Here is a 23,489-nt window from a genome sequence, read left to right as displayed (position 1 = left end):
TAATATGACCGTGAAGGGATTTCTTCTTCCATCATTCTCGGAAGTGACCCAACAATATCTCTCGGCGAGGAAGATTCTTCCATATGAATTGTTGAATTCGGCAGATCCATTTCTTTTTTAAAATATAAAAAAATTAAAAAAATGGCCTAAATAACCGAAAGTGGATAAGAAGAAAGAAAGAAGAAAAAAAAACCGGTGTATTTTTTGAAAAAAACAGTTGTCCTTTATACACTCCGTCATATATTTAGGAGTTTAAAACCTTGCAAGAAAGCCAGGACGGGGAGGGTTACAATCGTTTCACTCATAGTTCTGAAGTATGGAAAGTGATCGTGTCAAAGCTTTTGTTGTATTAAAAAATAAGCCTGAATCAGAGAAAGCCCTAGTTATTCTAAAGCGACTTGCTTCCCAAGTAAAACCCATACTCAATAATCGTAACTGGACTATCAAAAATTTATGTGAATTTTTTCCAACAAACGAAAACCTTTTAGGTATAATCTTGAACGATCGATCTATATAAAAGAAACAACTTTCTAATATATTTCTTAGGTGTTAATGTAAACCGAGGTTGGAAAGTAAATCTTAGATTGAGGCCGCATTACGATGACAAGCTGTTTTTAGAGTATGAAGAAATCTTAGGAACCCTACTGCATGAGTACTGTTATTTTATAAGCTTCCTGTGATTCTTGTATTACTTACGGCATTATAGAATGGCACACATTGTCAGAGGACCTCACGATCAACAGTTTTATAAGGTTTTGGAAGAATTGAAAGCTGAAACTGAAATATTGATGGCTTCAGGCTATAGTGGCGAAGGGTTTTATTCAAATGGTCATAGCTTAGGTTCACGGTCTGTGCCTAAATACCTGAGTAAACAGGCTGCTGCTACCGCTGCGGAGAAAAGGCTTCAAACATCTAGAACTATGTTACCTCCTGGTGGTATAAGATTAGGCGGAGGGTCATCGTTGTTGAAAAATATGACACCCGCTCAGTTAGCTGCAAATGCCGCAGAAAAAAGATTACATGATCAGGTTTGGTGTGGAGGGAGTGATACAAATGAAGGCTCTTCTTCCTCTTCAGCGTCATCGCCTGATAGTCCTTTGAAACGAAAAACAACTCCTCTAAGCAACAAGATGAATAAAATGTCTGGTAACACAGAAACCAGAACAAAGAAAGCCCGTGTAACAATTGATCTAACCGAGGACGAAGATGTGATTTCATTGACAACTGACTCGTGCGATGATGGCTGGTCTTGTCCTACTTGCACTTTTCTGAACAACCCCCTATTATTAGCTTGTGAAGTCTGTAGATGCGAACGACCTATCAAAGATCTTGCTATTCCTGCACATTGTTGGAAATGTCCTCAATGTACATTAATGAACGAAAAAAAATGGTTATCCTGTGTAGCATGTACATTTGTAAAATTGCAATAGTAAAAGAAATTCTTTATTCAACATGAATTATTTTAAAGAAACATTTGTACAGTCATTGGTTTTCTTACTGCATTTGAAAACCCCTCGTGGTATCGGTAGTTAACATTGGCTTTAGGTGTATCAACTTTTTTTTTTTTTTTTTAAAAAAAAAAACCTTTTTAGGATATCTTGCTCATTTTATAGCACATGAACGTTATCTTACCTTCCATTTTAGCATTTCTTATCGGTCTGTCGGTCTCTGATCTGACTCTGGGTACAAACGCGCGTCCGAAGAAATCAAGGGGTGTCTGTTTTTGTTTCATCTCCCTTTGTAGGATTTTATTACGTATGGATCTAGCAGATTGATTGTTAGAATATATATCAGTAATATAAAAATAAATACTTGGTGACACCTACTCATCGCTGATTTCTCGTGATGGCTTTTCTTTAGTCTGTCCATTACGTGATTGCGAGGCCTCTTCTCTTCTCCTAAAAATTTCAGTATCGATCTATGATATCATATCTAAGTAAGATGTCATTTTATCCACGCTTATAAATATAAAGTTTACTTCTGATGCAATCATTTGTCTAACTGCGTATTGCCTTGGCAAAATGGCTTTGGGCGTAGACAACTCAAAGTTTAAAAGCTGTTCCACAGGCCTAATACAAGGTTTAAGCTTCCGGTTGACTATCTTCATAAATGTTACTTACGGCTCAAGCTTATAGACATATTGACCGTCCTCTGTTCTTTCTTGCTTAAATGACAAACCAAACTCAATCATAGAATCAACTAGCCTTGTAAGTTTTGCCTTCTCCAAAGGCTTAATAAGTTGCTTGTTTGTCTAAAAAATAAAGATTGATTTAGTGTCACATAACCTTTGTACGTTCAAAAGTTGCTTACGATTTTTAAATCGGGTGAAATAATTTGCATCAATAAAGGCACTAACTCATTAGCAACCATATCTCTGTTCAAATACCTTCTCTTGGAGGAATGGATGCCTGATAAAAAGATGGCAATTAAGTTTTCGTAGGATTTCTTGGTAGTGAATACTTCATATTGTATTTTTGGGTATTGAACGACATGGTCTTGAGAAGACGATCCTGCAAATAGACGATGAAAACTGACGATTGGATAAGTAAGATATTTAAACAATCCGTATTCAAAGTTAGAGTGAATTCTTTGATCGATGGTATCATAAAATTCAAGCCATTCACTTATTTGGCAGAACTTTTGAAGTGCAACATCATGGAATTTCATATGAGGGAAGGACTCGAAACAACCTTGCATAATTCGATCGATTTCACCATTACCCTGGACAGTCTTTGTTAATCTATCCAAAAACCTATTGTTGTCTAATGCATTTTGAGTTTAGAGTCTTTTTTATGATCAATATGAAGAATACATTACCAAAATCTGCCTTATTGACGGATGTCTTAAAGCGTGCATTTGGTGCCGAAAAGATATCTTCCCAAACCGAAAAGATCGACTTGCCCATGTCTTTAGATCCAGCTCCTGAAGAAGCCAGCATGTCTCTTGTAAATGTTGAACTTTTTCCTTTTATATACTATTATACATATATATATATATATATACATATAGTAAGTTTCTTGTGCAATTCACGTCGGGATCCTTTCTTTACCTGTAATGTATTCATACAGCTACGGATATCGCCATCCGTGGTTTCAGCCAGCATACTCAAGGTTCTCAAGTCGCTGTCAAGACCTTCCAAATCACAAATGTCTTGCAATCTTTTTGCGATGGACATCATGGGAACCTTCCTAAATACAATGGATTCTGCTACCATGCGAAGTGGCCGAAGTACAGGCGAATACCTAATTTGTGATATATTAGTAACTTTTAGTTAGATTCGTATTTTAGTTTTATGTCCTTACGCGTCGTTGCAGATACAAATGATGGGTCTTAATAAAGGTTTACTCTTTGATTTTCCTATTGATAATTTAGTTTTATGATATAAGTACAGGTTTACCTATACTGACCCTTCTTCTTCACATCTACTTCGGCGTTTGCCAAATCAATCAACTGCTTGATAAAACTCTGTTGTACAAATTAGTTTTTGATTAAAGTCCAAATGAATAATATCTTACATCCGCACCACCACTTGCACTTGCACCATCGATTTCGTCAATAATAACCAAATTAGGTTTTTGGGTCATTGACATTGAATTATCGCCAGCATTTACTCTAATGATGGCTTGCATTTCTAGGGCGGCTTTGATTTTACTGCCTACTGCTGTTCCTGTACGATCATCACTGGCATTGATTTCGATGACGTTATATCCTGCTTGGTTGGCAATTACATGAGCTAGGGTAGTTTTACCAAAACCTGGAGGGCCTGACATTAACAAAATCTAGGTACATGTCAATCAAAAAAGTCTAGTCTTACCATCTTTTCCCTTACCTTTTTTTCTGGACGAAGAAGAGGGTCTTTGTTCTAAAAAGTAATGAGTACAAGACAGTTCATCTGTTCATAATTCATAAATTACCGTAACCATATTCTTATATGCAGCAAATTTGGGTTCTGTCCCAAATTTACTTTTATACTGTCTCATCACTTTATCACGCTGAGTTTCCTGGGCAGACTTTCTTTTAAATACACAGTAATCCCACTGCTTGACCCATTTCAACACTTCACGGTTTATACGTTGATCACCCATTAAATCCATATAACAAGTAGGTCTGTATTTATCGACCCAGAGCTTATTGGATACATCTTTTACTATCCTCTGTTTTTTAAGTTTTCTCCCATCTTCTTCATCCTGTTCTCTAAATAAATGTGGATCAATATCATCTGCTTTTTCTTTTATAAGTGCTTGACTTACTTTTGTAACTGCCGGGCTTTTTTTTCGTTATTCTTTTCGATATTTTTCAACAGCTGCCAAATGGGTTTTTCTAACAAACCCCTTGAGCCACCTTTTGAAGTTGTCAAATTCTTGACCAATAAATTCGTTTTCTTCTTGGATTCACCCTCTGTTGTCTTTGAGAAATAGATATTTTTTCCAGTGGTGGGACAGGTTGCAGTAATGAACGCACCAGTTTCAGGAATTAATGTATAATTTAAACCATTTTTGGACGAATCTTTTGTTCCTAAAGAGCGGCTGTATTTACTTATTTCGTCTCTCGTACCGCTTATGTCAATCGTATCCTCGTCCTCCATTTCGTGATCAGAAATATCCATATAATCCATAGCTGAAACAATAGTATTCTGGGCAGGGTTGGGTCGATCAAAGATACTGGTATGTTTGGCAGTCGTGAAAAGATCTTCGGGTTCGTCATCGTAAATAGGAAAATCGTAATCATCTAAAACGTTTGAAAAAACAGGCAAGCTAGAAGAGACTACATTGATCAGTCAGTAAACTAAGAACAAGTAATTAAACCCCTTTATGTATATAATTACTGTATTTTGTGCTTGGCTTATTCGTCATAAAATCCTCGAATCCGATATCTTCATTCTCTTTATCATTTTCTAATGCTGCTGCAATCATGTAATCTTCGTCTTCTTCATCGTCAAAGAAATTGGGAGGGCGTTCTCTTTTCGACATTTTAAAGAATTATTTTTTTAAAATAAAAAAAACAAGGAACGGGAAAAAACACGTTAAACCTAAACGCGACCGATTTATTTATTCGAGAGCGGGGCGCGAAGTGTAAACTCAATGTTGAGCTGTCCAGCTGCTGACTCCAGAAATAGAGTGAACGTCAATGGTTTTCTACTTTGCAAACTTTCATTTTTGGGGGGTAATGATATCTTCATTATGATACATCTCGGAATCTCATGATTTTTCATATCTTATGCAGGCATATTTTGTAGTATTTTTACTCCAAGAAGATTTTGTATTTTTATAAGTACACTTTATTCATGACTTCCGTTTGTTATTAAAAATAAGACAGTCTTAACCGACTTGCTGATTAGTTTAAGTCGAGATAAAATCTGCTGTCCAACTTTCACCTGTTTTTTCTTGGAAACAAAGTTATAGCCTTCTTTCTCTCCTTGGTTGTTATTGTATTTGCTTGGATGAAGCGGTTCCGTATTTCAATGAACGATTAATGACTTGATCGTATTATATTATAAAGGGCTGGATTTATTAAAGTTTATAATATAAATGGTAATCATTAGTTATTCAGGTTGCAAAAATCCATGTAGCAGTTATTTTCAGGACATTTGTGTACTCGAGGACTTGTTTATACATGCGTCATTCCGAATGATGACAGTTAAACAGGTGGGTCTTCGATCAGATATCCAAAAAACTCTTATATGCTTATACAGCAAGAGCAATGTGTTTGGTCCTGTGTTTTCATAGAATCTAAGCAGGAAAGCTATAATAGCTACTTGGAAGCGACAACCCGTATATAATAGAACCAAAAAATTATAACAAAATAGTATTGTTTATTTTAAATGAAGATTATGAATAATATGCATTGATACATAGTATACAGTTAACTTAGAATCACTACTTGGCTAGTACCAGTTAACAAGATAGAGCGAATAACCAGTAAAAAAATGTGATTCCCATTCATCGGCGGGCCACTTATCCACAGAGGTGACCAATCTTGGAGCAAGGATCAATGACAACATCAACATGACTATTTCCCTCAGGAAGAGCAGCACAATAGACGGAAGCGAGACAAGCTAATACCAAAACAATAGTTCCCTTGAGCATTTTAATTTAAATTTAAATAAGATAATAGTGATAAAATGAAAAAAAAATATGTCCTTTATATAAGAAATGAGGCCAACGGAGCATTGGATACCCGAGCTTGATTATTGGTGCTCTTCAAATAATATAGTTAATATAGTGCTTCGGTTAAATGATCTGTTGATTTCACTTTTTTAAGAAAAATATTCCTTACTTGGCATTCATTTAACTATCTAGCCTTGTGATTTATGTGTCTAGTATTGTTTCAAAATTTTTTAATAACATGGTAACGTTGTGCACGATTTCAAGTGAGCATCACTGTCAGTCATCTGCTCAATGGTAAACTCTATCACCGGTAACTTAGTTGATTTAAACGTTTATAAAATAAAGCAATTTCTTTCAACTTTTTTGTAACAGTACAAATATTAATCTTATTCTTGTGTACATGGTTTCGTTCGATAGATTATACAATGATATGTCATCGTGCTACTTACTACAAACGGAACTTGTAAAGCCTTTCATTGACATAAGACTAGATTTCATATAATTAGTAATGCTCGCGTAATAGTCACACGAATATTTACATGAATGGTACTCCCTAGTACGGAATAACAATATTCGATCATCTGAATGTTAAAATTATTAGCTTAAAACTGAATACGAAAGATACTGCAAAAAATCTGGTGGAGGTGTAAAGTTGTTGTTCTTATACCATGGGTTATATATATTTTGGTTTGCATGGTTTAGAATACGTCAATATACTAAATCATGATGCAGTTCCTATGTACAGCTTGTAGGTTAAATATTATGCCGTTAGGGTTAGCGTAAATGTGGTGCTCCATTTTCATACAACGTATTCCTTAATAGGACATGAGTCATTATTTACGATATCAATTAGGCGGCCTATTTTTAATATTATCTTTGCCTAAATGGCTATTATCAGACAAAAATACAAGTGACGTATGAATATACAACGGATAAATGTACGCATCCGATATTGCATACCAAAATGTCAAAATTGAATTTAAAAAAATAGTTAAAAACAGGCAATGACTTTGATAGAACCTCTTAAAATGTAATCAATGAGTTATTAACTTTCTTTATTAAACATATTACATTTTTTATTTTGACAAATAATCTTTTGAATAGAACTTTCGTCGCTTTTGAACCCCAAGTTTTAGCGACGATAGAGCATCTAATATAAACTGCGGATGTATCACAATAAGCAGGCGAATGCTATACAATTTACTTATTTGACATATCAAACGCTTTTTTTATACAATTTGACAGTTTGAAATTAAGGTCTATAAAACCAGTTTTGCTCTTGTTCGCTAAAATCTATCGCTAGTCCTAAAATTCGATACATTTAATCAGGCAATACATGACAAACCTGATGTTCTTGGCTCCATTACCTGTATGTTAAAATTAATTTAACATTATAAAACTATCGCCTCAGAAAGCTATAATTAAAACTGTTAAAGTAAAGCTAGAGGATATAAATACACAGATTTTCCTCTTTAATCCCTATTTGTAGTAGTAATAGAAATCTCCACTTATTCCGGTAGCATGGAACAGTAGTAAAGCTATTTACTAAAATTAATCGAAAACTCCAGAAAGGCATATAGACGCCAAAAACAAATGGCAATATGACTAGCCTGATTGTTGTATTATTGTTGTATGATGATAATATTTTGTAATTAATCATTTGAAATTTAGAACAAAGAGTACGACGATTAAAAATTATAAGTTTATCAAGTCCTTACAATTTTGTCATGCAAATGAAAGGTTTGCAGGATTCTATTAATATGATGACACCGGTTGCCAGGGAAAGTGTAGGATCAAGTTATAAAGTAAGGAATCATTGACACCAATGGTTAGAAAAAATAGGGTGCTGAGAAAAATCTGTCCATATCAACGACAGTAAAGCAACAGGTTATTACTTAGCTTTAGCTATAGATATGTATTCTTGCTTCCAAGTCTAAAGGGTAGCCAAATTACAAATCTTACGTTGTGACTACGTACACTTTGGCTGTTCCTAAGAAAAACGTTAGAATGTCTATCACCATATATTGAAGGACACCGATAAGCGCCCTATTGCATGCGTACGTTGTCGTATTTGACGCCCAAATAAATCGAACACAATTACAATTAATCTGTCTTGAGTTAAAAAATACTTCAGATATTATAACTGACACAGTACCAATTCCCATAATCTTCTACAGCTACCACTGAAAAGTTTTGCGGTCACAATTGTTTCCAGTTCAAAACGAAAGTGTAAAAACTGAGCGCCATTTCTTTTTTTTTTAACTTTTCTGAAGGATGAAACCATTTGGAGTAGAATTAGTCATTGGCGCACTGTCCATTGGCCTCAATTATGGAGCTACTTTTAAGTTAACAACTACATCTCTTTTGAAGGATCCTATACCAACATTGTCCACAGCCGTACCTGCATTATTTTTGGGTCATATTATGCTAATTGTGTTGTCCAACGTCTTGAGAGGAACTCCAAACAAAGCCTTGGTAAGGTGGCAACATGGGTTATGTGTTACTGAGTTTTTCTCTTACCAGCTTACTTTTTTCAGAAATCAGTAGGCTATAGTATTTTAGCTACTTTACTTTCAACCGGTGTTTTACACGTATTGACAGTTTTGTTCGGTGCACCTTTAATAGAGTACGTGTTATTTATGTGAGTGGTGGCGCGACTTACTAAAGCAGGCACTTTTTAGAAAAATTCCAAACACATTCTTGTTCTCCTCGTATTTATCAATTCTGACTATTATGCCCTGTTTCGAAGCACTTGAAGAGAATACATGGATTAAAGTATTTTTGCAGCACAGGTACAAGAGAGAATTGAAATGTGCGTATATACATGCTCACAATATTATATATGTATATATTAGCCCCACAACTACTTCAGAAATATTTGCTTATACACAAGCTGTTTGCGCACTTTCTGGTGCATGGATTGGAGCAATTGTTTTACCTTTAGACTGGGATAGAGATTGGCAAGCATGGCCAATTTCTTGTGTTATCTCGACTTATGTTGGGCATGCTGTGGGCGTCATGGCAGCTTTGGTGTGGTCATCAGTGAAAGCATTATTTGGTAAAAAGAAGAGCGAATAGAATATGATTTTTTAATAACTATTATATATATAAAAAAAAAAAAAATTAAAAAAAAGTGAAGGAGAGCGGCTACATGTACAATTTGAAGTTGAAAAAAAATATTATAATGAAAGGGAGAGTGTGTATACATTTATGAGGGAGGACTTTCATCCTTTGGATAGATGGAAGATGTTGGCATGGTCATGTTTTTGTCTTTAAATATGGCACCAAGTGCATTAATCCAAGTCTTTCGTTTATCCATCGCAAACACTGCATTTTCCGAAAGTACGGTTTTAGGTCCTGCACTCTTACGCTTCTTAGATTTTTGTAAACGCTATATGCAAATGATAAGTCACTTTGTTTTTAATATAGTATACTATGCTTACAAATCGCTTCATGTATCCTTGTTCTACTTGGCTATCCAGTGTGTCCAGTACTTGACGATATTGCTCGAATTGTAATTGAGTATCTACCACTTCTAATAGCTTCTTTTTGCGATAATCGTTTATTTTAACCTGTTCTTTTAATTCACGCCCCATTGTCCTTAATTCTGCACAAATCTCATCATCCTCTTTTGCATTCCAATCAATCTAAGATACCATGTTATTGAGCGCATTTTGATCCAGCATGTTAGACTTACATCGTCATCAGCAAATAGGCCAGCGTATCTTAATTCCCTTCTCAACCTTTCCTCAAAGCTAACTATTTCATCCGAAGGATCAGATGACAATTCGACAATTGTTCTCCCATGGTGTTTTAGTTGTTTTGTGTTTGCATCAGTTTCTGATTCCTCATCGTCACTTTGATTTTTACTGGCTTCCGATGGATCTAACAGATCTTCAGCTACCAAACTTGAGAGAAGCCTCTCTGTTAAACAGCCCGACCCAATATCATCTTGAAGTAAATTCTCGTCCGTCATTTCATGTTGAAGATATTTTAATTTGTGATGATTTTGATCAACCGAATTTTGCCTGGAAGGAGTCCTGGTATGCATTCCGAAGCCAAGAGCCTGATCCTCTTCGGCCCATTGTTCAGCGTAATAATGTCCCAAAGGAGGTATTAAATAAGGCTTACTGTTATCGGCCTTTTCCAGCAAATAGGCTCTGTCTTCCTCCGTCAAATTACGAAAATAGGGTTCTAATGCAGCCCAAAATGTGGCAATAGGAACTTGATCTTTAGGTTTCACACGGACAAAATCGACCTCTTCTTTAGGCTGTTGTTGATGGTTCTTTTGTTTTGAGTGTTGTTTGCCTTGCTTGGACGATTCTCCACCAAGAGGATGTTGCGCCCGCGCATTGCTTGATTTTTTCTTCTTTGTTTCACTGCTGACTTGTTGCATGGGTGGTGGAGACATACTTTGCGATAATCTAGGCAATCCTTCCATCTTTTTCAATTTCACAACATGATGTGGTGATTCACTTCCTCGAACTATTGATAAAGAACGTATTAGAATGGCTTAAAATTGCTGAAGGCCTAACGATCGTTTACCATCGCCAGAATTTTCTGTTTCGTCTCGCCTTCTTCTTCTTCGAATGGTTTCAAGAGCCCTGTTTTCAATATAATTATGGTGAATGTCAATTATATATAGAAATAACAAAACACCTTACGCTTGTCTACTTGATTCACTTTTTGGTATATTAGAAGAAGAGTGCAATTCATCTGTGTCTTTTAGGATAGGAAAATATATGTAAAAAAGGTGTTTTGAGTTTGTCAACTAGATAACTTACCTGACTCTTGTTTGATTTTCATTTTTTCCAAGATGACATTCATGTTCTTACCCGCAGTTTGCTCTAAAGGAGACATGAATAAAAAAATTACATACGGTTTCCACAGATTTTGTTACCATTATCGCGAATTTTAACATTTCTGTCTAATTGACTCAAATCTTTTTTTAGATCTTTTACTCTGGCTTCAGTTAAAGGCAATAAAGCCTCCAAGTCTTGTTTAATATTTAAAAGATCCTGTAAATCGGGAATGTGTGAAGGTTGCGAATGATTATTGTTGCTTCCGTTTAAAGAATTGTTGTCATGAGTTGCATTATGAATAGTTGGATTGTTTATGTCTAGTTTATAATGTTCAATTATTGAACTAATGGAGCGAGAAACCGGCGTTGGCAGGTTATACTGACGCGTTAAATCAGGATTCATATTACAAGAAAAGGAGCTATTGTCTGCAATTTAACCACCAACGTCGAAGCATAAAAAAGTAGAAAGAGTAAAAAGAATAAATTAAAAATTAAAACTGATTTTTATACTAAATTTTTTTATATGTACAAGTATATTGGTTAGTCGGTGAGTGTGTAGTAACAAGCGTATAATGTATGAACTTATTACAGTCTTTACTACACTGTATACACCTATTGCCAATATGCTGTAGCAAAAAATAAAAATAAAGTGTCGCACTTTTAAAGACGCATTTTATTTCATTCATTGCTTTCTTAAATGAACTGTAGATAAAACCTTGCTGCAAGTGACTTGGTAATTATTCTTTAAGCTAAACTGACGCCTTCAAATCATGCTAAGTCCAGCGATGCTCGTTCTTGTTAGAGGCTGCTTTTGCACATTTCTTGGGCCCATTGACATTTCTGGCTTATTTAGAAGCAGTCACATTTTTTTATAATTTTTTATGCCAAATTTACACAAATGAATTCTTTAAGTTTTCATGTCTTGCGAGTTTCAATATAGAAGCCGTTTGCATAAAATAAAGATACAGATAATAATATACACCTTTATTCGTATGTAAAAGAACTCCTTTTAGCTCCAAATTAAATTAACCCATATCCATGATGCTCTAAAATTGGAACCTGATCTTGTGAATTAAACAGCTTAAAAATAGATGTGGGGAAACTGGAAAATTTCATCGGAAACGAAGTGGCAAGGAACACAAGCACAGAATCAAATTAAAGGGTATCTTAAATACTAACTTAGAATTGTAAATATAATTGAATTTACTAAAAGTTAGTGAAATTATTAGCTTCACCATTTAATCCAATTGATCATATCTTTGAATGTATGGATATATTTAATTAATTACTCGCTTTTATGTAGTTGTATACCAATATAATCAGGACGGAAATCATTAAAAAGATATAATATTTGCCCACGTGTTCTTAGCATTGTAGGGCGAAATTGAACAATTTGTTATCGACATATTTACCCGCACTAAGGATCCATTGATTGCTGTGATCAAGGTATAAGAATAATACAACAAAACCATTTGCGTCATCATATTCTTCTGCTTGTGTACTAGATTCTTCGTTTGTAATAATACAACATACACAAACAGCGACTAACAGAAAATGCATCTTACAAACAATATTGGATATCTTATAAGTCTACTTCGAAAGCTCGTCTCGGCCATATTATTTTTACAAATGGTTGTACGCGCTACACAAGCGGTTGTCAATTGATGGCTAGCATCAGCGGGAAGTTTCTCTGCGTAAACCCTACTCTACTACAAAGTTCGAATTGTGTCCCGGACTGCCAACATATTGTTGCGAATTAGAATACTGTTTGTTATTTTTCGTTCTCTTACTAGCTGGAAAAGATGATATCGATAATTTTTTTTGGAAGACGCGGTTTATATATCAATTCTGTATCTTTCAAAGCATAGTATTTTTTAAGCCTCTTATCTTTTTGAATTCTGATCACGCTACAATTAAATCTTTTTACTGTTAATTTTGCCTCTTTCTGCGTGATGGTTATGAGGTCTTAGATTTATTAGTTCACTCAGAACGGATAATAGGTCTTTTATACTACTAAATATCAGTAATTCTAAACCTTTATTACTACTGTTATGAGAAAATATAAATAGCGTATCCATTGACTGATTATTAGTTACCAATTTCATATGTAACCAGAGAATTCGACAGTGGAAAAACACAAGTCACGTAATCCCAAAAGAATAAGGGAAAAAAAAATTAAACAACGGCTTTTTTTTTTTTTTCTTCTTACTATATTATTTCTCTCTCAATGGTTGCCCTTACAAAGAATAATTCCAAGGCTAATGTTGCTGGTGTAGTTGATACAATTAACAAGCGTGTTTCTGGTAAGTTTGAATAGTCTAATTGTTCTCATTACGAGCAAGATCTATTGCACGTTTTTTTATTTTTACGATCTTGATCCAGATCCTAACTTGGTACACTTTAGGTAAAAACTGGAAGGTACAAAAAAATGCTACTGTTCGTACCCAGATGCCCAAGTCTCTTCGTAAGAATTGGGAACAACGTACAAAGGAACGTGCCAGCCAAGCCTCTTCCAAGGCTCTCGAGAAATCATTAAAGGCCGAGAAGCAAGCTGTCAAGGATGTAAGAGCACACAAACAATTTTAACAAAGTAATGGTTACTCATTTTTATTTTTTAGGCCAAGAAAGCAGTTAGCTTAGAACGCAAGAAGTTGAGAGAAGAGCAAGAGAGAATGGAAGCTTTGGCAGCAAAGATGTCCGCTAAGCGTCTTGAAAGATTGAAGAGAAGAGAGGCTAGAAAGAAGGCCAGAGTTTAATACCATTTTTTAGAAACACATATACGCACATACTCTACTCACACTTACACACACACACACACACACACAATTGTATAATAAATAAATTACATATTATCTAAATGAACGAACTTGACAAAAGAGAGAAAAGAATACTAAATGCAGGAGAGAAAAAGAAGGTCTTTTTTATATGCATTGCATATTATTTTCATGTTTCACGAATGTCAGTTTTGTTGTTGTTGTCATGCATCTAATGATATTCTTTATACACATTAAAACAAGAACGATGGACGACGATTGTGTATTCATTGGCGTCATCAATTTTTGCGATTATTTAAACTTACTTTTTCTTTTTCTATTTTTCTCCTTTTATAAACTTTTTTTTTTGTTATTTTTTATTCTTATTAGTGCTTTTTTTTCCATTTTATTTCTAAACAAACAAATAAGAAAAGATATTACAAAGCCTTTTACTACCTTTTTTTTTTTTTTTTTTTTTTCTTATTATTTTTAACCCAACACTCTCCTTTTCATTAAAAACAAAACTTTCCTTTCAGAAAAACAATGGCACAAGAGAACATGAACTTTATTGAATATAACATGAATGATTACGTGGCACCAAATCAATTTGATAATTTAAAGGGCCACAGTACATTTATTTATCAAGGTAAATTTAAACAAATCTAGTAGACAAAGCCAAATATTTATTATAATTCTAGATCATGTTAATTTAGGTTATATTCCTTTGCCCCAGTCACCAGCCGATGGTTTCCAACACCAGCAACCACAAAAGCAACAGCAACAGCAACAGCAACAGCAACAGCAACAGCAACAGCAACAGCAACAGCAACAGCAACAGCAACAGCAACAGCAACAGCAACAGCAACAGCAACAGCAACAGCAACAGCAACAACAACAACAACAGCAACAGCAACAGCAACAACAACAGCAACAGCAGCAACAACAACAGCAACAGAAGCAACAACAACAGGACGATACGAAATCGAATACCGATAATGCATCGTCTTGTTGTACTTCGCCTTGTTCAATTCTATCTACTCCAACCAGTAACATCCAGTTTCCTAACACTCCGTCCCCTTCTCCTTATCAACACGCGTCAGAAAACATGAATTCCACGCGAGATAATTCTTTTTATCCTGACTTCCTTCAGTACGAAGAAGAACCTTTTATTATGACCACTAATAATAAAAGAAAACGATTTGGAGAAGAATCAGATATATCATTTTTAGAAAACGATGCTAATGACGATGTAGTGATATCAAAGGAGAAGTCAACTACCAACAACAACGGAAAATTGATCAATTCTGAACTAAGAAGGCAGATTCATATTCAATCTGAACAAAAAAGACGAGCACAAATCAAGGACGGTTTTGAAGATCTGAGAAACGAATTGCCTAGTTGTCTAAACAAGAAAATGAGCAAAGTAGCTCTTTTGCACAGAAGTAAGAAACAAACAAACCATTTTACTAGCTTCACAAATATTCATTGTGCTTTCTTTTCTTTTTAGCTGTTCAACATATTCAGCACTTGAAGAATACACAAATGACTATTTATGCGGAACTCGAACGATTAATTACTGAAAATGAGCAACTTAGAAAGTAAGGTTACTGATTCAACATGTATGTATGTTTTTGATCATTTATGTTTTTTTTTTTTTTTTAGGTTCCAAGAAAATGTAGTCCAGAAGCAATCATTGGAAAAGATCTATTCTTCTCTATAAGCCTTGTAAATCCCTTCCGATCCTTATTCTCCATATAATCACACACAAACACACAAACACACTTAAGCTTGTATATGCCCTTTCCCTTCTTTTTTTTTTCCGACTGTATGTGTTTCTTTTTTTTTTTTTTTTTTTTTTTTTTATTACATAAAATTTATTACATGTTTATTTTTTTTTTATTATTTATTATTAAAAAAAAAAAGGATCAAATAGAAAACTATTCATAAACACCACCCAAAACGTCGGTTTGAGCCAGTGCCAACAACATAGGATCATCAAAGTACTTATTTATACTGACATCTTCAGAAAGACCCTTTCTTCTTCTTGTCTTTACCATGAAGTCTCTCGCCAAATGTTGAGCAGGACTTGCTTCTAAAGGACGGAGTACGATACTAGTATCTAACGGATCTCCAGGGACAATCTGCCAGTGATCAAAGATCTGTTGACAGAATGCTTGTCCTTCTGTATGTGTACGAAGATCAGTTTCAAAACCACAAGAATCAATCACAGGAATATACGCTTTTACGGTATACAATGGTGATCCAGGTTTGGGAATATCTTGAGTAACGTGACCTCTAATGATGATTTTTAATAAAAATTCTTGTATAATTACTATTTCATTATTACCTTCGTCGCTGCAAAACTGCATAAACTGCAGAAACACAATCTGCCGGTGCTTGAATCTCAACATAGTATACAGGTTCCATTAAACGAGGAGTAGCCTATAAACAAAAATTAGTACATGTGGCGTCTCATTAAAATTCCACCTACAGTCAAGAAAGAAGAATAGCAAACACGACGTGCAGTGGGAATGATTTGTCCGCCACCTCTATAAATTGGCTCATTTGCTAATACAGCATCTAAAATTTTAAATTTAACATTACGAATAGCTACACAAAAATAAAGGGGTAAAAGTTAGGACTATATATAAATCTATACATGATTTAAAAAAACATATATATATATTACGTTCATCACAGAGAGGGCCTTCTCTAGTTCCCCATTGGAAACCTTGACGGATTGAGTCCTTGACAGAGAATAATAATTTTTTATCTACTTCAGAAGGTAAAGTATCATCCATTAAGAGATTTGGTCCCATATCATCTGGCCCGAATGCCCATACGGATCTTGAAGCAAGTACATCCCAGCCATGTTTACTTTCTAAACGTTGACCAAGTTTGCTCTTGGGCCAACGAATACTGATATCTCCATTTTCGATTTCATCTGCAAGTGCTTTCTCAAGGGGTTCGGCAATAAATGTCAACTTATTCCTATTTATAGATGTGATGTTAAGTTTTCTCTCTCCCTTTCCTCTTTTTCTTGTAGTCTTACTTTTTATTTGGTGTCTCGGCAAAGCATTTTAATGCAGATGTTTCTACAACTGTCTCACAGAATCGCACAACAGGGTCAGACACTTTGAGTTCAATCTCTGCATACATGCGACGAAGATCATGTAACACACAATCCAAGTATAATTCACCAGTACCTAAAACAATGTGTTCACCTGATTCTTCCACCTTTGTAGTAACAATAGGATAGCTCTTATTGATCTTACGAAGACCATCCAACATCTTTGGTAATTCAGAAGGATTGACTGGTTCAATAGCTACCTTCAAAGTGGCAGCTGTGGGGAAACGAAGTGGTTTAAAAATATATGCATCTTCTCTTGGTTTTTGATCAACGATAGTAGCTGTCTTCATGATGGAACCTTCTACACCACCTAATAATACCCAACCACCAGCTGGGACACCTTCTACTTCAACACGATATCTAGACTCGTAAATCCAAGTATGTTCGACTTTCTGCATCGTCATATCTTCCTCATCATCAACAGAATATCCTTCGCCCAGGACACGTACAACTTGTCCAACCTTGATACTGCCACTAAACACTCTGCCAAATGCTTGAAATTCTGTGCTTTGTTCGTTATTATAAAGTTTGGTGATCTGAATCATTAAAGGACCGTCTGCATCACATTTGATCATGGATTGCACAACGTTTGAAGAGAGAGGACCGGTATAAAAGCGTTCAATTTTATGGGCTGCATTTTCGACAGGAGAGGGGATGTGTTTTGCAACCATGTCAACAAACGAGCCAGCAAGACCAAAGAATTGAGTCAATACCATATGAAGTAAAGGCTTCACATTTAAACCGTAATCCTTATTCTTTAAATATATTCCCAAAGAGCGTAATGTTTTTTTTAAATCTTCAGTTTCTTCTCCAATAACTTGAGCATAAATCTTGTAAAGAGGTTCCAATATGAAATGAACAAATGTACGTTTACTTACACCGCCTTGTGATTTACGGTGGAAGGATCCCTTTTCGGGGTTAAAGTATACATCGCCCCAAAGACGTTTAGCAAAATCTTGTTCATCAAAATCGGCTTCATATGAATCTGCATAAAGTTTGGAAAAGGATTTCAGCGAAAAGATCCAACCTGTTTGACTGGACGCAAAACAGACGTTGCCTAATTCAGGTGAAAGACGGATATTTTCTCCTCCAGGCACAGAACTACATATGGATAAATATACATATTTGTATATAGTTAATTAATATCAACAAGACCGATTCATGATGTAAAATGTCACAAGTGTTTACCGAATCACCGTGTTGACTTCTTCAATAGTGTGACGCAATTTGTAATAAGCATCGGCGGGTGGTAACTTTAATTCCAGAATTAACCGATCTACTTTATTTACAACTAACGTCATGGTGAGGCCTTCGCGTACACAATGCTTAATCACTTGTTCTGTATTAACCATAACACCTTCAACAACATCGACAACAATAACAACACCATCTGCTAAACGGGTTGCAGCAACAACCTCGTCAATAAAATTTGTGTGGCCTAAATACAATGATGAATATCCAAACACGTCAAACGTACCATTGTTTCTTACCGGGTGTATCTAAAATATTGAGCAAATATGATTTCTCTTTGATGTCCTGCATAACAAGAGTTACTGGCATACTCTTAATAGAAACACCGCGCTCTCTTTCTAAAATATGAGTATCTGTATAACGTTCAGGCTGATCGACATTGATAGGAATATCGTGAGTTTCAGAAATAAGCATATCTACAAAGGATGTTTTTCCGTGATGAAGATGACCCACTACTGCAATATTTCTTATAAGGTCTGGGTGGTTCATTAAATCTACCATATACCTAAACACATAAATTTATTAGTACGCGACTCTATTCTTATATTTTTTTATATTCCTTATTTGCTCACTCTTTGCTATAATGAGTCTCTGGTAAATCTTTTTCAGTCACATTGAATTTTCTAACTTGGATGGGAGCAACGATAGGTTCGCTTAAAGGTTGTGTATCTTCCTCTTGGACCATAGTTTCAACTTCTTCGCCATATACTTCTTCGGCGGAAGGATAATACTTCTTTTCTTCGTGCAAGACAATTTGATTAGCAGGAATATCTATTTCGTATATCTTTTAGCTTCATCATCACATCAGGTTCATGCACTCTTGGTTTTACCGTCAATTTGCATTAAAGCTTGTTCGTCTTGTTGCTGGACGTGTTCTTCCTCTTCCTCTTCCTCTTCAAAGGTGTTGTCCTCTTCCTCCTCCATCTCTAAATCTTCATCTTCAAGATCAGGGCCGAGGTAGTTACCAAATTCGTCATAAAGTGAATCGTCCATGATTGATTCAATTGTAATCGCGTCAAGTCTTTAATGATCTGTCGAAAGAACAAAAAAAAAGGAAGCGTATAACAGGAAGATTTTTTTGGGCACTTTTTTTTTTATTCAAGCTACCACGTCATTGTGACTGCCTCGATAAACAGAAAGGACACCACCGCGGATTTTTTAGTCGATTACAAGTAAATTTTTGTATCCTCATGATCTGATTGGCTGAAAAATAAAAAAATAGAAAATAATAAAAAAGCTAAAAATACAATGGTCGTGTGCAACTAGAATGCTCATAAATAGGTGTGTTTGTTGCACGAAATCCCTGTCTTTGAAATATTTAGATGTTCTTTATTTAAGCTGTGTCAGGAGCATAGTTGTGTTAAATTTATATGGGTTGATAATCTTGTTTCCATTGACATCTTTGTTGAACATATCAAGAGCACCCTTTGGAATAAGTTTATCTGCCTCAATTTCGATAAACCCATCAGTTGTGCAGCTAATAGGCTGTCCGGTTCTACCAGTAACATCAGGTTGAAATCGCTGCAAAGTAACCAATTTACCATTGTTTTTGGTGATCTCACCTACAAATACTGATGTGTTGTTATCTATGCAGACAGAAAACAAACCACAAACACCCACTGAAAAGGTATTTACCCCCGAGTAGTTGTTATCGGCAAACTCACGGGAGCTACCAAACATTTCCAAGAAAAAGTCATCACCTGCCATATCAATATAATTTTTGAGCTTCGAGCCGTACCGGACCCTCTTTATATCTTTGCTCACCCAAGACCCTCCATCGACAATATGTCTAAGTAGCTCTTGCTTACCAAATTTCAGCGCAAGGCTTTTGGACGTATCTTTTCTGTTTGTGTGGAATAGATGTTCACGTAAAAATTTGTTGAATTGCTCACCTTTTTCTGTTTCATAGTGTAAAGCGCACCCAAAATTGATCAGATCATCACGAAGATGATGCAAGAGGTGCATCTTAGGTTTACATGAATATGGCGTGGGGTTTGAGATTGCAAGATCAAAGGCATGGATTCTCTTCGTTAACTCATGTATGACTTCATGCACATCATTCACATACTTACTAAACCCCATGTGCACACGACGGACAAAAACTAATGAGCACAGCTCACCCAACTTGCTTAGAGGCTTGTTAAGTTCGATGATTTCAGCATCACGAACTGGATCGACAAATAATTGCGAAATGATCAATGGCAGAATTTGAAGCAATTGTTTATAATCTCGGCCAAGAAACGATCCACAATGTTTGAGCTGTCTTGAGAAATTACGGCTGTAATTTTTGCAGGATTCATAGCGTTTCACTGCAGTTATCAAGATCGCCATGGCCGATTTGTTCTTTGAAAGTGTCACCTTTATCAAATGGTTCACGAGATACTTACCAACACCAAGCAAAATTGTGTGAAGAATTTCCACTGGTGTATCTTCTGCAGGATTATAGCTGGCCAATTCTAGTAATCTTTCACTCCCACCAAGATTTCGATAGCTCAAAAGCTTTGCTGCAACAGGGAATTCTACAGCATTGGTGATGACTGCATTTGGATCCAAAGCGAGAACATAGTCGCCTTTGGTTCTATTATTGTATTTGGCGAGTAACTGTTCAGGAGTCACTGCGTAAATTTCGTTTTTGCGCTTTTTAATGTTACGGAAGTAACATTTTCTACACGGAAAAACTGTTGTCATCCCAAGTATGCCGCAGATGTCTGAATGGGCTGGGTTATCGGCCATAATGAACATTAATGGCGCTGTTACTAGAATCATTTCATTTTCTTCTGCTGAATACATTAGTACACCCTTCTCAAGTATCTTTAAGTCATCAACAATGAAAGGAATGATACTTAAGGCATTAATTCCATCTGTCTTGGGCGCCGTCCAAATGAAGCAAGTGTTTTCCCTTTTCGATCTGTCTTCAAAAGGCAATCCAGCAAAGTTCATAGACCAACTTTCGTACGGATTGTGCTGCTTTGACATATTTCCTGAATAGTCATCAGAAAATAAAGTAATTGGCGTTACCTTGACTTTATAATACTGATTCTGAACAACGTTTCCATTGCTGTCACACTTGTTACGTTTCAAAGGAGATTTGCTAAGAACTAAAGATTCATGCAAATAATCCAGTCCTTGACCATCACAATCCAAAGAAAAGCATTTGCTACCGCATACATTGGATTCGTAATGTCCTCCTAATTGGACCAAGGGAATCTCCATGGTAATTGTTGAAATCCCAAAGCAATCGTCTTGCTTAAAAACACGGTAGCCTGCAGCGAGTCGAATTTGATTCTTTGTATGAAACGACTTGATCAAGAAAAGGTCTTTACTTCTCAAGTAGACAAAGTCTCCAACCCAGTAATCTTTTCCCATTTCAGTTACCATAGGGTGTTGGAATGAAGGGTTTTCTTTCCACTTTTTACCTTGATGAAGATCAAGCGATTGATCAGGTGTATGATCGGGAAGCTTGGTAATTTTACTGGCCTTCGTTGGGTTCGATGTTGCTAGTCTGATATGCTCAGAAGGCAGATTCAAGAAGACTTTTCTTTCGACCATTTCATCTTTATTTTGGAGCTTATTAAAGGCTTTGACAGTGGTAGTTTTTGTATCCGTTTTAAAAACAGGGATATTATTGCCTTTGCGAGATTGATAATTCCAAAGATTGTCCAGAGCCGGAAGTTCGAAACTTCTGTTCTCTTCTACAGCATTATCTTTTAATTTGAGCAACAAGTTCATGGTGTAAAGCATTTTCTTTAATTGTCTTCTGGATAACTGGTCGTCGTCTCCATTTACAAGAGCTTGCAAAACAAAATTTTGGGTAGTGTTGAAAGGATAGTTTGATTCAACGAAGTTGTTCCATTCAACACCAGAGGAGGCCTCCCAAATGGGTACCATACCATTAAATGTATTAATATCGTTGGTTGCATCTTCGGTATTAGCTTCGTTCTGAACTGCACTAAATCTTCCAACAAAAAATTCGGTAGCAGTGCCGTTGAGTGTGCTTTCATTGACTTGCTCTCTTTCTGACTCTGATTCATCATCAGAATCATTATCATCGATTTCACTAGAAGTTTCAATATCTTCCTCGTTATACTGATCCTCAATACTGTTCAATAACAGATCTTCGGATACTTGAATGTTTTCATCTGATAAATCAACAATTGATTCGGGGTCGTTATCTTCAGAAATCGAAATGTTACTGGGAGTTATAGGAGTGACTTTTGCTGACAGTGCTTTTTGGTGACCAGCAGTACGACAGTGACGCTTGATGTTCTGTGAAACTATTGTTTTTTGGCATTCAGCACAATAAATTGTTTGGCGAGCCTTTTCAGTTTTTTTGATTCCACGGAATTTATGTTCGAACATCTTGAATTAAGAAAAAGGAACAGCTTCTCTTTTTGGCCTTTGACCTTTCAAATACTCTTAATGGTGACTGTTTTTGGCATAAAGGTAAAAATTTTTTATTAAGTTTTCTTCAATAACCTTCATTCGTTTTTTGTTTTTTTTACATTGATTGAACTTATTACGAGGTATTTAGAGCAACTACTGCTACAGAATATATAGATTAACATTTTCATAGCTTCCGATCAATATTATAAGAATGTCAGGAGAATAGTAAGACAATACATGTCCATTTATAAAGTCCAATGTCGTTTCACCCGTATAGACCATAACCTGCGATTAACTGGTAAATATGAATAACTTATCTAAGTAATGTGTTTTCTTATTGTTATTTTACACTATAGAGAATCACGTTCGTGTTCGGCCCATGACCAAATGATTTATAAGGTATTTTATGACATGTAATCGCGCAAAAAGAAAATTTTCTAATAGAAATTTGATTACTGTAGACAAGCAAGATAACATAACCATCGTAGAGGTATGTAGGATAATATAATCGTTTGTCATGATCGCTAATCTCTCCTATTTGTTTTATAGAACATTCAATTTGGCCCTATACGTTACCGTCTGGATTATGTAATCCAATTCCAGTGTTTTTCTTAGTGGGATGTAAGCTGTACTGATTGGTTCTGCAACCGTCTGTCTGCCTGGTCAAAGCTTGTATAGTTTTTATTTGCCAATCAATGTACCTGTCATTATATATGGTCTCTGAATCTATCAAATGGCACAATTGGTGTCTGGCTGCCCAACTGGTTAGGATAGTCCCCGTTTGCCTAGTATACGAGCTGGTAGCATCCTGGAGAACCCGGCTACCAACCGATACTGCCATACGAGCTGGTAGCACCCTGGGAACCCGGCTACCTACCAATACTAGCACTGAAATTCTAGTATTTTATTTTTAAAAATATAATTTATTTAAAAATAAACCGTTACACTATAATTCTTTATAAGGCAATTTTTTCATCCTCCCTTACACAAACGTTCAAATTAAGAAATTTTACTCATCACTGAAAAAATCTGCGGTGGTGGACGCTTTGGCTGAATTTTAATAT

General features: G+C 35.6%; 8 protein-coding genes across 8 annotated transcripts; 4 read left to right on the top strand and 4 right to left on the bottom strand.

Annotated features, from left to right (window-relative positions):
* Positions 1-192: 192 nt before the first annotated feature.
* EV154DRAFT_91275 (WLM domain-containing protein) lies at positions 193-1,523 on the top strand. Its single transcript, XM_051607837.1, has 3 exons — positions 193-488; positions 547-652; positions 707-1,523. The coding sequence occupies exons 1-3, from the start codon at positions 317-319 to the stop codon at positions 1,428-1,430; spliced, it is 1,002 nt and encodes a 333-aa protein (XP_051460881.1). The 5' UTR covers positions 193-316; the 3' UTR covers positions 1,431-1,523.
* Positions 1,447-4,994, bottom strand: EV154DRAFT_91265 (uncharacterized protein). Its single transcript, XM_051607836.1, has 15 exons — positions 4,826-4,994; positions 4,251-4,764; positions 3,915-4,194; positions 3,830-3,862; positions 3,516-3,779; positions 3,408-3,465; positions 3,303-3,357; positions 3,050-3,242; positions 2,818-2,974; positions 2,311-2,762; positions 2,121-2,251; positions 1,979-2,069; positions 1,827-1,918; positions 1,633-1,763; positions 1,447-1,554 (listed from the first exon to the last, which is right to left on the bottom strand). Exons 1-15 carry the CDS (start codon positions 4,968-4,970, stop codon positions 1,463-1,465), a joined length of 2,688 nt encoding a protein of 895 aa, XP_051460880.1. The 5' UTR covers positions 4,971-4,994; the 3' UTR covers positions 1,447-1,462.
* A 3,294-nt stretch (positions 4,995-8,288) lies between these two features.
* Positions 8,289-9,261, top strand: EV154DRAFT_498798 (GPI biosynthesis protein Pig-F). Its single transcript, XM_051600407.1, has 4 exons — positions 8,289-8,582; positions 8,645-8,733; positions 8,789-8,899; positions 8,963-9,261. The coding sequence occupies exons 1-4, from the start codon at positions 8,382-8,384 to the stop codon at positions 9,183-9,185; spliced, it is 624 nt and encodes a 207-aa protein (XP_051460879.1). The 5' UTR covers positions 8,289-8,381; the 3' UTR covers positions 9,186-9,261.
* EV154DRAFT_498795 (histone acetyltransferases subunit 3-domain-containing protein) lies at positions 9,217-11,692 on the bottom strand. Its single transcript, XM_051600406.1, has 7 exons — positions 11,008-11,692; positions 10,892-10,954; positions 10,772-10,829; positions 10,653-10,711; positions 9,805-10,592; positions 9,551-9,754; positions 9,217-9,498 (listed from the first exon to the last, which is right to left on the bottom strand). Exons 1-7 carry the CDS (start codon positions 11,309-11,311, stop codon positions 9,316-9,318), a joined length of 1,659 nt encoding a protein of 552 aa, XP_051460878.1. The 5' UTR covers positions 11,312-11,692; the 3' UTR covers positions 9,217-9,315.
* Positions 11,693-13,125: 1,433 nt separating this feature from the next.
* Positions 13,126-13,549, top strand: EV154DRAFT_498794 (uncharacterized protein). The gene is made up of 2 exons (XM_051600405.1): positions 13,126-13,211; positions 13,313-13,549. Exons 1-2 carry the CDS (start codon positions 13,136-13,138, stop codon positions 13,492-13,494), a joined length of 258 nt encoding a protein of 85 aa, XP_051460877.1. The 5' UTR covers positions 13,126-13,135; the 3' UTR covers positions 13,495-13,549.
* Positions 13,550-14,559: 1,010 nt separating this feature from the next.
* Positions 14,560-15,497, top strand: EV154DRAFT_438359 (uncharacterized protein). The gene is made up of 3 exons (XM_051596876.1): positions 14,560-15,103; positions 15,169-15,259; positions 15,324-15,497. Exons 1-3 carry the CDS (start codon positions 14,767-14,769, stop codon positions 15,379-15,381), a joined length of 486 nt encoding a protein of 161 aa, XP_051460876.1. The 5' UTR covers positions 14,560-14,766; the 3' UTR covers positions 15,382-15,497.
* Positions 15,498-15,523: 26 nt separating this feature from the next.
* EV154DRAFT_459519 (P-loop containing nucleoside triphosphate hydrolase protein) lies at positions 15,524-19,094 on the bottom strand. Its single transcript, XM_051597488.1, has 9 exons — positions 18,873-19,094; positions 18,615-18,813; positions 18,282-18,547; positions 17,980-18,229; positions 16,714-17,892; positions 16,351-16,652; positions 16,153-16,271; positions 16,009-16,103; positions 15,524-15,956 (listed from the first exon to the last, which is right to left on the bottom strand). The coding sequence occupies exons 1-9, from the start codon at positions 19,033-19,035 to the stop codon at positions 15,599-15,601; spliced, it is 2,931 nt and encodes a 976-aa protein (XP_051460875.1). The 5' UTR covers positions 19,036-19,094; the 3' UTR covers positions 15,524-15,598.
* Positions 19,095-22,792, bottom strand: EV154DRAFT_91175 (uncharacterized protein). Its single transcript, XM_051607835.1, has 2 exons — positions 22,775-22,792; positions 19,095-22,710 (listed from the first exon to the last, which is right to left on the bottom strand). Exon 2 carries the CDS (start codon positions 22,399-22,401, stop codon positions 19,372-19,374), a length of 3,030 nt encoding a protein of 1,009 aa, XP_051460874.1. The 5' UTR covers positions 22,402-22,710; positions 22,775-22,792; the 3' UTR covers positions 19,095-19,371.
* Positions 22,793-23,489: the final 697 nt, after the last annotated feature.

This window comes from Mucor mucedo (genome assembly GCF_025094135.1).
Source record: "Mucor mucedo strain NRRL 3635 chromosome Unknown EV154scaffold_17, whole genome shotgun sequence".
NCBI classification, from domain to species: domain Eukaryota; kingdom Fungi; phylum Mucoromycota; class Mucoromycetes; order Mucorales; family Mucoraceae; genus Mucor; species Mucor mucedo.
This window is presented reverse-complemented; position numbering and strand designations above follow the sequence as displayed.

Bases quoted from the DNA above. Each gene is read 5' to 3' on its own strand.
- EV154DRAFT_438359 (XM_051596876.1), top strand. From the start codon at position 14,767: ATGAATTCCACGCGAGATAATTCTTTTTATCCTGACTTCCTTCAGTAC. The intron at 15,104-15,168 runs GTAAGAAACAAA...TTTTCTTTTTAG, and splicing joins AGTAGCTCTTTTGCACAGAA to CTGTTCAACATATTCAGCAC. The intron at 15,260-15,323 runs GTAAGGTTACTG...TTTTTTTTTTAG, and splicing joins GAAAATGAGCAACTTAGAAA to GTTCCAAGAAAATGTAGTCC.
- EV154DRAFT_498798 (XM_051600407.1), top strand. From the start codon at position 8,382: ATGAAACCATTTGGAGTAGAATTAGTCATTGGCGCACTGTCCATTGGC. The intron at 8,583-8,644 runs GTAAGGTGGCAA...TACTTTTTTCAG, and splicing joins GAACTCCAAACAAAGCCTTG to AAATCAGTAGGCTATAGTAT. The intron at 8,900-8,962 runs GTACAAGAGAGA...TGTATATATTAG, and splicing joins AAAGTATTTTTGCAGCACAG to CCCCACAACTACTTCAGAAA.
- EV154DRAFT_498795 (XM_051600406.1), bottom strand. From the start codon at position 11,311: ATGAATCCTGATTTAACGCGTCAGTATAACCTGCCAACGCCGGTTTCT. The intron at 10,712-10,771 runs GTAAGGTGTTTT...TATTGAAAACAG, and splicing joins AGTGAATCAAGTAGACAAGC to GGCTCTTGAAACCATTCGAA. The intron at 9,755-9,804 runs GTAAGTCTAACA...ATGGTATCTTAG, and splicing joins GCCTATTTGCTGATGACGAT to ATTGATTGGAATGCAAAAGA.
- EV154DRAFT_459519 (XM_051597488.1), bottom strand. From the start codon at position 19,035: ATGGACGATTCACTTTATGACGAATTTGGTAACTACCTCGGCCCTGAT. The intron at 18,814-18,872 runs GTAAAACCAAGA...TATACGAAATAG, and splicing joins AGCTTTAATGCAAATTGACG to ATATTCCTGCTAATCAAATT. The intron at 16,272-16,350 runs GTAATATATATA...ATTTTTGTGTAG, and splicing joins AGGCCCTCTCTGTGATGAAC to CTATTCGTAATGTTAAATTT.
- EV154DRAFT_498794 (XM_051600405.1), top strand. From the start codon at position 13,136: ATGGTTGCCCTTACAAAGAATAATTCCAAGGCTAATGTTGCTGGTGTA. The intron at 13,212-13,312 runs GTAAGTTTGAAT...GGTACACTTTAG, and splicing joins AATTAACAAGCGTGTTTCTG to GTAAAAACTGGAAGGTACAA.
- EV154DRAFT_91175 (XM_051607835.1), bottom strand. From the start codon at position 22,401: ATGTTCGAACATAAATTCCGTGGAATCAAAAAAACTGAAAAGGCTCGC.
- EV154DRAFT_91265 (XM_051607836.1), bottom strand. From the start codon at position 4,970: ATGTCGAAAAGAGAACGCCCTCCCAATTTCTTTGACGATGAAGAAGAC. The intron at 3,780-3,829 runs GTAAGGGAAAAG...ACATGTACCTAG, and splicing joins TTCTTCGTCCAGAAAAAAAG to ATTTTGTTAATGTCAGGCCC. The intron at 1,764-1,826 runs GTAGGTGTCACC...TCAATCTGCTAG, and splicing joins TCACGAGAAATCAGCGATGA to ATCCATACGTAATAAAATCC.
- EV154DRAFT_91275 (XM_051607837.1), top strand. From the start codon at position 317: ATGGAAAGTGATCGTGTCAAAGCTTTTGTTGTATTAAAAAATAAGCCT. The intron at 489-546 runs GTATAATCTTGA...TATATTTCTTAG, and splicing joins AACAAACGAAAACCTTTTAG to GTGTTAATGTAAACCGAGGT. The intron at 653-706 runs GTACTGTTATTT...ACGGCATTATAG, and splicing joins TTAGGAACCCTACTGCATGA to AATGGCACACATTGTCAGAG.